The following is an 11519-nucleotide window of genomic DNA, read 5'->3' on the forward strand; positions in this document are numbered from 1 at the left end:
AAAATAGGCCTGTAGTAAATACAAACATGAACATTGTGGTGGTGTTTTTATGGCCAGTGAATCAGATCCAGCAGTGGGACATTCCTGATGGACACCCCGCCTCTGCCATGCTCTCATTGGTCAGGCTGGCCCCACAGCAGCCTGCTCCTGTGTGTAGCATCACAGGGATTGGTCGCTGTGCTGTGTGACTTCAGATCAGGACGAGCTGTCGGTTTGAATGTGCCATGGTGTGAAGCGGATCATTTCCATGGACCATCTGCCTCGCGTTTACCCTCGCAACAAAGAAAGGACCCAGGATGGTGTTAGTGCACGTCGGATACCTTGTTCTCCCCGTGTTCGGCTCAGTTAGAAACAGAGGTATGCCTCGCTCTATTCTGTCTGAACTCTGACTGTCCTTTTGACGTTTGTGTTTCTCAGATTTAAGCATTCATGCAGGCACCTGCTAGCAAAGACGCACACATCACAAACGCGACTACAGCAGCACACAGTGTGAAGTACAGTGGCGCATTTGGTCCGTACACAACCAGCCACAAGGCTAATGCTCTGTTATTCGATTCATTTATATGCTGTTTAATGCATCTTAAATGGCGACAGTAGCTGTCAAATGGCAGCCCGTGTTCTTCTCATCTATCCTCCGTTTAGTGCGGCCCAGTTCCGCTGTGCAGAGCCAGGCTGCCCGCAAATATAAACCTGATCATGGCCAAGCTTTGGTTCGTCTATTGCACTAGAAGTATGTTGTTAAACCACAGTGTTATATTCAATAACATTGTCTCGTCCTGTTTCAATTATTCGGCTGTAGAATTAGCGATGTCCATGCCGAGGCCAGGGCTCTGTCCTCACGTCCATCATGTGGCCTAACTGTACTAACGCTTCACTAACTGATGCTCTCGTGCCAAACACACTGATGTGTCTTCTTTTCCATCATGGCTCTGCTGGAGACCGTTTACAATCAATATGTTCGGTCTCTCACACACACACGCTCTTAAAAACTGATGTCAAAGTCACTCTGTGTTGATTACGTAATAATAGTTGTCCAGGAGCCTACATGCTTAAGTAGCCTACATAAAGTGGCACCAATGACTTCATTGTGCTTTATTTGTGTTCTTTTTCCTGTTTCATAGTATCGGGGCTGGCTCTACATTCCGCATTCTCAGACCTTTGTCCCCCTCCATTGTGTAGCTAACGATCATCTGCTGCTGTCTGCCGTAGCCTCTGCCTGTTTCTGCATCTAGCTGTGTTGTGAATCCCTTCTTCCTCATTTCCTCCTTCCATCTGAAGACGACATTGGCATTTTAATCCGCGTTCCCACTCATACCGTATCCTTCTGTGTAACAGACTAAAGAATAACACCTTCTCTGTAGAGAACACTGTCTTTTAAAACTGTCATGTTGCTCTTTAGTAAATAACCCATAGCATTGGACTTTACTACCGACTGTCATTGTGATGTCCCATCCAGTGTGGATAGATTACATTCTGCTGTAAATTTCTGTAAAGTGGATACAATGGGCAGGTGTTTAGTCTTCATTCCCAGTATGTAAATTAAATGATCCCATTTCTAAAGTTAATGGAAACAGAACTGACAGCATGATTTGATCATTGATTTTCATTTATTTATTTATTTTCTCTAAATTTTATTCCTTCTACTGAAAATGCAACGTGGTTCTATTGCTGTTTAAAAAGTAATGAATCATAATAATCATTATTACAGTCTATGACGACACCAGAATGCTATCCATTTTACAGGGATGTGTATCCTGCACTGCTGTAGAAATCCTTGTAGAGTCAAATGTGTTTTATTCTTTGGTTGTGATTTTCTACCCTATGTTCTTGTATTAGATCCTAATGCATGGTCATTTACTTTGTTTTATTTCTACATTGAACAGCAGATTCCAATGTAATTTTGTGTAGAGATGTCCTTGCTGTACTGAAATGTGCTGTAAGCATACACATCTTCCCATTGGATGCTGCTTCTGTTCTCTTAACCTCCAGAAAGCATGGTCAAGCCTTGCTCTATATGATCTTTACTTGCATGGTATTCTTATGGTTGTATAGGCCGTATTTCTTATTATTACTATTATCACACAGTGCCACACACACACATACTAATATTTTCCAATAAAAACTATAGTTTTCTTCCTAACCTTCAGTGTGCTTTTTGCTGATTTCCATGCGTGCCTCCCTCTTCCTTCAGTGTGTGCTGTCGTTGAGACAAGCCCTCACTACATGTGCTGTCATTCCTCTGCTCCACTTTCCACAAGTGGCTGTGAATCTTCTTTGGAGTGGGACAAACAGCCTATTAATGTGTACATGCCTGTTAATACTATATCACGAATATTTGATTTCAAAGCCTCCATTTTATAATTCAATGGAAAACTTTTGGACTGTAAGAATAGAATTTGCATCTGATTATTGCTCATATACGGGTGTAACTGATTGGGATATATTCGCTGAATATAAGGTACATCCCTGAAGACAAAACAACATTTATCGACAGCCTCCAGAGCATAACTGTCCATAGCATTTAAAGGTTTTCAGGAAAATAGAAATAGGGCATTTATGCTCGGAGGCTGACATAAGTGGAGGTACACAATATGGGGGGGGAGATTGTCAATATCTGGGTTGAATATTGCTATAAGAATGTTGTTGCAGGATTTTACAAGATCTTTTCCACACTCTTATGTTTAGCTACATTTAAGCACAAATTGTAAGAAATGTTGATCTATTCATCTAACTGTGTCAGAACAAAACTAGATCGAGACGATGAAATGAAAGTCACGACCAAATTTCAGAAGTTTCTGATTTAGGCTGTAATATATATATATTTTTTTAAGTACCATCTTATCTTATCTTATCTTAAAAGTATATATTGTGGCTTCTTGCACTACGTCACCGTATGCTGGCAATATATTGTGCAGCCTTAAAGACATACATAATAAGACAATTAAAACATTAGTTTATTGAGTTGTCCCTTTTGAGTCTTGCAGCTGTTCTCTTAAATAGTTGAGGGTATTTATTTGCAGACATGAGGCGTCTCACATTTCTCTCTGGTCCGACTGCTGCATGTCTCTTTTCTCAAACGGCTCTACTTTTTAACACCACTCATCTTGTGTTCTTATTCTGTGAACCATCATTAGCAACAGTCTACAAGCTGTGCGTCAAATCAGTGCAAGTTTAGCCTCCGGTAGTTGATATTGCTTGGTGGTGAAATCAGTTTTTGGTCTGGCAGCACTTGTGCATATCCCAAAGAAGACCAGTGGGCTAAGCATAAAAGACAGGATTATGAGTGAAAGAGATGTCCCTGTAAAGCCGCTGCAGTCATCAGGAGGGGGTAGAGCTGAACCATTGCTGAACAGGCTGAGTACTGCAGTTGGAGGTGGGAGGGGCTTTCCGTCCGTCACTCAGACAGAGACGCAGCTGCTGTGGGGGAGGTGCTGTCTGCAGCAGCAGCATGGATGAATATAATCTATGAGCAGCAGTGGATGAGGTTACTGTCAGCTCAAGCTCCAGCAGGCTAACATGTTGCATTGCATTACACATCTAAACCTTTATTTGGCAGAAAATGTCAAATCAGAATCTTGGTAATACATCTCTAAACTCTTAACCATAGATTAAACATCCCGTCCTGATGGGATATATGTTTTTTTTTTTTGGAAAGGCATTTGCCTTCTGGTCAGTGGTTGGCAATGTCAGTCCTGGGGGCCAAATATGGACCTGGAGCATATGTCCTCCAGCCCCTAGATGGTTTTGATAGATATGAGTGCACACAACAGAGATTTAAACACTAGCTAAAAGATTTTTTTGTAAAAGGAGGGGAAAAAAGTAAATTCTTGTAAAAAAAGAAAAAAAAGAAAAGAAAACCTCTAGCCCCCTCTGTATATAACTCAAAAGCCACAACTATGTAGGTCACCATATGGGATGCTCGGTAGGGGTAGGCGATTTAAAAAACAAAACAATTTTCTGAATGGTTAACTCAATGTGTCACTCACTCAGAGCATGATGAGACTGACCAATACTGTATGTATTTGAAATGTTTTTGACCATAGTGCATAATCACATGATAATCAAAATAGTAGCTTGCCACTGGGTTCATATCACAACTCGATGTACAACCTTACATTTCGGTCCACGATCTTTTGACAGAAAAAAATATGGGGCTGCGGCCGAATTGCCTTCCCGTTCTCGAGATCAGTGTTTTTCAACTGGTGGGTCGGGACTCAAAAGTGAGTCGCAGAACCTTTTTCAGTCGGTTTTGAGCCTTTCCCAGAAAAAAATATTCTCTAAGTATAAAAACACTTACTGAGATTGTTATTTGATTGTTTTTTAATGAAAATGTCATTTTGTTTAGGCTTATAAAAGCATGTTTTAAGGAAAATACATTACTTTTCATTATTTATCAGAATTTAAAACCTTTGATCTATGTGAGGCACAACATTTATATTTGGACATACCAGACTTGAGTTTGGGCCAACATTTGGAGGTTCGGACCTCCATCCTTTACTATGATTGCACCGAAAACTTTAAAATTGTTATCTCTTCATGTGTCCAATAAGGAAGTGAAACAATAAACATCGCAAGAAATATCAAACTAATGAAAACAGTAAGTATAATTGTGTTACTTTGCTTCAGCAAAAAGTGTGTCTTTATACACTTTAAGGAGGAATAGTTTGAATATGTTTTAGTCTGTAATATCTATGGATATTTATCTCGTCAGGTGCCATCCATTTTGACAGTACAAATTGTCCTTGTGTGTGAAGAGTCTTCCCTTGGACACTGTAGCTCCATGGTGATGAGTTGCATTTATTTTCAATAGGAGCACACTTTACCAGGCATCAACACAGCCATGCTGCCTCCTGCCGACACTTTCACCTAGGTGCTCCGCAGGCCTCATTATCAGCTGAGTTTCCTGTAGGACATGCTAGTCAGGCTCCACAGAACGGCATGGCCCCCCACCTCCCGCCTGCACACCATCCGGCCCTCACTGCCCTCCCAGCGCCACCCCAGTTCCAGGACGTGCCCACGCCGCCCTTTCTACCTCAGGCCTTACACCAGCAGTACCTCATCCAGCAGCAGCTTCTGGAGGCTCAACATCGAAGGATCCTCCCACACTCCAGGTGGATGCTCAGCCACACAGGCATAATGAGAAATGGGAAAGCATGTCTTTACATTATTGCTTGTTTCTTTGCTTTGTGCAGAAGAAATCAGGAACGTATCCCGATGAACCCTCACAGACTGCGCTCAGGCTATGAGTATTCTGCACCTTTCCATGTGTCCCAGCCCATCACCCAGCAGCCCCGCTATCTGGCTGAAGGCACTGACTGGTGAGTGTAAGGTGCAGCGTGGATTGAGAACGTTTTCAAACATTTTTAAAGGTTTGGATGAAGAAAAACAAAAAAATCATTCACAAATGTAATAAATTAATCCAATAATGTAATAATACATCAATCTGACTTTGTTTTCAAAAACACAAAACATTGTTTTTGTGCATTTCTATTCGATATCTGCCGTTATTATGTTATTACTTTATCTGCCGTTATTATGTAATTACTTTATCTGCCATTATTATATTATTACTTTATCTTCCGTTATTGCGTTATGGGTTAGAATTACGTCAGCTCAACATAGCAACATAATAGATGATATAGACAAAAATAAATATTTTTTTTTGCTCTTAAGCTTCACTTAAATAAATATAAATATTTATAAACATAAATTGGGAGCATGCTAATCATTATTTTTTTGACCAAAGGCAGGGAACTGACTACTTTTATTTTTTATTTTATTTATTTTTTCTCTTTGAGAAAGAAGCAGCAATAGCGAGTGGGCTGGTGCACATGCTGCACATCATCCCGGCTCTAACATTTTGCAGAATATAAAGATGGAGCCCCTGTGCAGCCTATAGGGGATCACTGTAGCTACAGAGCCATTCTCTCAATCATAGCTGTTCTGTTTTGCACTTTCCAAAATGTTGGGTCTGTGGTAAATTCCATTAGTTGCCCATGAACCAGATTGAAATCATCTCATAGCTGCAATCCGGCGTGACAGATCTAGATGCATGACTTTCTTGTGTTCATTAACATGAACTGTCCTGGCCAGGTAAACAAACAAACAACATGTAGAATTAAGATTGCTACATAATATTTGGAATGCGTACTTCCTGAGTCACTGTGGGTCAATATATGTTTAAATGAATTTCCCCCTTTCATGTATTTCAGGGATCTCAGTGTAGATGCTGGACCTCCTCATCATCAGTACCCCCTGCAACAGATTCCACAGCACTATCAGCATTACCTGGCCTCCCCACGACTGCACCACTATCCTAGGAATGCGTCCTCTGCACAAGTGGTGCGTTCTCTCTCTGAAGCTGTAGATACGTGAATGTTTTATTGGTAGCACTTTACCTGACAGCCCAGTATAATGATGAAAGAAGCATGGCACCTTTAAGTGTAATAACATGATTGTGATTCTGTTATTACATAGTATTGACTCCTATACAGTCAGTAAATATTCATTCTACATTATTTCAAGGTAAATTGATTCATCCTAACCCTACTCACAGAATGGAGACTATAAATTACCAGGAATTATTGTTTGGCTTTTTTATTTTTTTCACAATAATATGGAAACAGGATTGCATAAAAAATTATCCACCATGACTCCTATGGCTGTTTCATCCTTTTGCCCATGCCAATTCATTTTGTTTTCAGTGTTTAAACATTATCAAGCAATCCAACAATGCGATGCCACTGTATATTAAACCTTATTACACTAACGCAATTTTAATTTCTGTTTAGGTTGTACATGAAATTAGAAACTACCCATATCCCCAGCTGCACCTATTAGCACTACAAAGTCTTAATCCTTCAAGGCATGTCACTGCGGTGCGGGAAAGTTATGAGGTAAGAGGCATATGTAAATATATGATCAATCTTTGTTTTATTCACACTGCCTACTCATGCCGGAAAACCGTGGTTTAGGAGTTGTTGCAGCTGGAGGACAGACTGGGGAGTGTCAGCAGAGGAGCTGTCCAGACGACCATTGAGAGGTTTACCATTCCTCACAAGTATAAAAAGGTAATGCTGCAACACACACTATATGAAATGACCACAGAGCCTTCTTGATTTGACTCCAAAGAGGTATAATAAAAACCATCTAATTGTAATTGATACAAATGTATAGATTGGGACATGAGAGATTTTTACAGTCCTTGTTTATTTATTCATTAATGAGGTTATTTGATAGGGACAGACACAAAGGCATAGACAAACTGTAACACAGAGGTTTGATGTGTGCAATGTGTGCTTGTAGTGTATTGCTATTCTATGCAGTATTATTATTTCATACTGTATGGATACAACCATAAGAAATCATCGTAGAAAAGGTTAAATCATGGACAGGACTGGGTTTGATATGATTGAGGACGTTTAGCTCTTTAGGTCATAAAAGACATTTATCACCCAAACTGGAGTGGTCTAAATAAGACCCAGGCTGCTCCCAGGAGGAGGGAACCAAAACTGCCAAACATCCCTAAGTTGTTTACAGTATCACTCAACTAGCAGGTCAAGAGGAGCTACAGGAAACAAAAAAGGGACGAACGAGGAGGTATCTGGACAAGACTCACAGCTAAGCCTTCTATTGTTCTGGATATTGGACGTTCACTGGAGAATAAAACAGATTAACTGCTAAGACCGCTCCAGTTTGGGTAATAAGTGTCTTTTATGACCTAAAGAGCTGAGAAGAAGTGAAGTGTCCTCAACTTAACCAAAACCCAGTCCAGTTGATGATTTAACCTTTTCTGAATGAGAGCCTTCACAAACAACCATAAGGAAAATATTTATATATTTTATAGCCAGTTTAATGATGACTTTTATGAGCACTGAGCAAATAGAAAAAAACATACAAAGAATATACAAATCAAATGAATAGAAATTCCAAATAATAAATGTTTTTAGTAGAATTTCACAATGTGTTCCATTGGTCTTGGCAACCGCCATCTACGGTGTTACTCTAAATCTGTTTTTGACCCTTTATCTTTCAAACAGAGGAAGCCCACACAGCTGAAGATGGGGGAGGAAGAAACAGATGTGGATGAGAAATGTACAATTTGTTTGTCCATGCTTGAAGATGGAGAAGACGTCAGGTATTAAAAATAACGCTATAATTAAAGAACACAATACATTTCAGATTATATTGCGGTCTTTAAAGCCATACCCTTTCACTACGAAGCTCCATGGAAGTGATGCTACTTAGTCTGACCATTTGTAGCCGAACATAAGGTTTAAATATGTTATGTCCAAGTGCTTTGTTTTGAGAACCCACAGCAAAACGCATTGTCTGTGTCTGGCTGATCTTTAGGAGCCCATTTTTTATGATTAGTTGACGTGATGTAGCAACATGCGTATATTGTTCCACCGTTCAAAGTAGATTTTGTATAGAGTTTTTCACTCACCATTAAACTTTCTGTATTTCTCTGCCTTGTGTTCATGTAGGAGACTGCCCTGTATGCACCTCTTCCACCAAGGCTGTGTGGATCAGTGGTTGGCCACAAGCAGGAAGTGTCCCATCTGTCGAGTTGACATCGAAACACAGCTGAATCCTGACAGCTGATTAGATAGATCCTACTCAGTCACCTTGTGTGGTTCACACTTTCTTCCACCGGGTCTCCGGTCCTCCCCCGTGTTGGGTGCTTTGCCAAATGTCTCCAGACTTTATGTGACATCATCGCCCTTCTGACGTCAAACTGAGCCAAGCCAAGATATTAACTGCATGAGAGGACCGATGCGTTCTCTCTCCAATATAAGCACATGCCCTCAGCAGAACGACGTACCAAACTCATGCTCATATTCACAGGGCTTACTTGTAGCTTGCTGGTCAAAAGTCAGTTGTTGTTACTGTCGTGGTGGTGTCCTTAGATAGCCTTGGGCTGTGTAGCATGTATTTAAAGCCATGACTTTGTGTCCTGTGAGTGGTTAGTACCTCACACTAAGCTGGTGAGTTTTCTCTCTTCTCAATATAAAATATATTTACGTTTTTAGAAAAGCTTTTCATGGGAATAATCTGCCACACACGAAACACATATGCTCTGATACTGTTTAACATTTGTGGTTGTAGTAGAGTAGCAGCAACCAATAAGTAATGAAATGGGGAAAGAACTAGTGAGTGTATAACTCTTCATGCAGCTTTGAATTTTGCAATACATCTGTGCATTTACGTTGATTTGGTGTCACAGAGATCAGCTCCTTTTCTCTTCTGCAGATACAAACGGTGCAATGTGTACGACGACAGTGTTCTACCAAAATGCATTTTGACAAGATTTAGCTTGACTACCCTGCTGTGTGAGTACAAGTGTCTGGGTCATGTGTGAATGTTCAAATAAGGGTTCTGAAGCACCACTTCACACTCCAGCTGGACTAACGCATTGCCACTGGACATCAGAATACAAAGCCAAAACATATGAGACTGTAGGATAGAGCAGCCTTTGCACCTGTGTCTTTGTTTGCCACAGCAAGCTCTCCGTATCTTGTCAACAATACAGAATGAAATGTGTCTCGTGACTGTAGCGTATGTCAGAGGATATACCTTTGGACGTTTACTTAAATCCGTAAAGACCAATCACACGTGACGATGGCTATTTGTTGGTGTTGCATATGTGTTGGTTGATGATAGAGCATAGACTATGGCAGTGTTGCAAGCAGAAAGAGCAGCTAGTGTATTGATTGGGTGTATTCCTGTGACAGACCTCTCCTTGTGGTTGCCATGCTGGTTGCTATGCTGTTTGGCTAGGACATGTAGGATGCGTCGCAATGGAGGCAGCTTCCCTCTCAGTGCACACAAACTGACGGGGCTCTTCACAACAGCAGAAAAACATTTAGGCTGTTGAACTCGACCGCAGCAGTGTTTTACTCCCTTCTTGTGCAAGCCTAGCATTTCTGTGTCACATAAGCTCTGTGCCTATCGTACGCTCTGTGATAATAACTCAGTGTCTTATGTGCTTAGAATTCGATGAGGAGGTTTTTCTCTGTCCTGTGCACTGTCAGTGTCGACACTGCCTCTGATAGTTGTGGAGTTGCGAGTACAAGTGTGCATAGTTTACACAGGGTGTTGTTGAGATGCCTTAAGTATTTAACAATCATAATTTAATACTAACTGTAGATATTGTGGGTATGTATTTAATTTATATAGTTTTGTGGGCAACTGATCATATTTATTTATAACAGAAAAAAAAAATGCTATGAAAAAACAATTACCTCATTTTTGCATTGATTTTTAAATGGGAATGTTTTGCATGCAGTGTTACTTTTTAAAATACAAAAGCTCAAGAAAAATCCCTGCTGTTTGATCTTTGCAAGCTGGCCATGTGATGTTTACTGTCCTGAGCTACTGAGCCACTCTGTCTTTCTTACTCATGCAGTGCTGTGGATGTTGGTTACATTCCGTTCAATGCAATTGCGCTAATACCCCATGTTGTAATGTAATGGACAAACTGCAATGAATTTAATTGTTTTTAATTTATTTCTTATTTTTGCACTAACTGTTCAAATATGGGAACCCTCTCACTGGCCAATAGTATTTACAACAGTCACAGTAAGGGTTTATGTTTTGTCTGCTATAATTTGTCCCAATGCACAATGTTAAATAATAGTTATACCATATGATTTTGTTTTCTTTCTGTTTGGTAACCTACACATAACAAGTGCCTCGCTTTTAGTGAATCATTTTAACAATCAGCCCATGAAGCCACCATTGCCTTATTAGTTGTGTGATATAATGAAAGGGTAAAGAAGGTGCTACTACACTGACAGGTCCAAAAGCCATTACATTTCAAACAATCTGCCTGTGCACGGTCTGACAGAGGCTTCGCAACGCCACACCTTCTGCCACACTTCTTTTCATTGTTTTTGTTGTAAATTTGTTTAAAGCTGTTCTCCTCTTTGCTCAGAGCTCATCCTTTCCCTCTTTGTGAGGAAGGATTTTCAAAGCACAACCTTTTCAAAAATGCATGTCTCAGGAGTCAGTGCACTGTTTTCTTTGGCTTATTGGTAGATGGTGCGCTACAAACGACATAAAGAACACATTTTACTGCTGCTTGTAAGCCTAAAATGTTAAAATATCCCAAAAAGTGCCAGTGAAAGGGCTGCCGTCAGCATGTATGAAGACACGATGTTTAGCTATGACTGAGCAGTGCTTTTCAATATAGAATGTTTTATCTTCAAAATAAAACTATGTATCATTGATAACGAAGCAATAGAGCATCGTGACAAGTGTGTTGTTGATGAAGTGAATGGGCACATTGTGAGTAAATATCAGATTTACATTTTGGTGGTATTTTGTACTTTATTTATTATTACTAATATTTATTTCCTATTTGCTTTGCCAGATGCAAATTTGTTTTGTTTCAATTTTAGATATAGTTTTACGGCTTGAATAATATCCTTTTATATGTGCTTATTTTGTAATAAATTGGGGAAAAATTGACTCTGAGCATTTTTGACCAGACAATAGTATTAGAATATACATACATT

General features: G+C 40.0%; 1 protein-coding gene across 1 annotated transcript; it reads left to right on the top strand.

Annotated features, from left to right (window-relative positions):
- Positions 1–171: 171 nt before the first annotated feature.
- ark2ca (arkadia (RNF111) C-terminal like ring finger ubiquitin ligase 2Ca) lies at positions 172–9499 on the top strand. Its single transcript, XM_079551320.1, has 8 exons — positions 172–357; positions 4811–5111; positions 5193–5318; positions 6213–6342; positions 6792–6896; positions 6975–7070; positions 8040–8137; positions 8487–9499. The coding sequence occupies exons 1-8, from the start codon at positions 297–299 to the stop codon at positions 8602–8604; spliced, it is 1035 nt and encodes a 344-aa protein (XP_079407446.1). The 5' UTR covers positions 172–296; the 3' UTR covers positions 8605–9499.
- The last annotated feature ends 2020 nt before the right edge of the window (positions 9500–11519 follow it).

Source organism: Gobius niger, assembly GCF_951799975.1.
Source record: "Gobius niger genome assembly, chromosome: 2".
NCBI lineage: Eukaryota > Metazoa > Chordata > Actinopteri > Gobiiformes > Gobiidae > Gobius > Gobius niger.

Coding starts and splice junctions, on each gene's coding strand:
- ark2ca (XM_079551320.1), top strand. CDS start 297: ATGGTGTTAGTGCACGTCGGATACCTTGTTCTCCCCGTGTTCGGCTCA. Junction 6,343..6,791: donor ATGCGTCCTCTGCACAAGTG/GTGCGTTCTCTC, acceptor ATTTCTGTTTAG/GTTGTACATGAAATTAGAAA. Junction 7,071..8,039: donor TTCCTCACAAGTATAAAAAG/GTAATGCTGCAA, acceptor TCTTTCAAACAG/AGGAAGCCCACACAGCTGAA.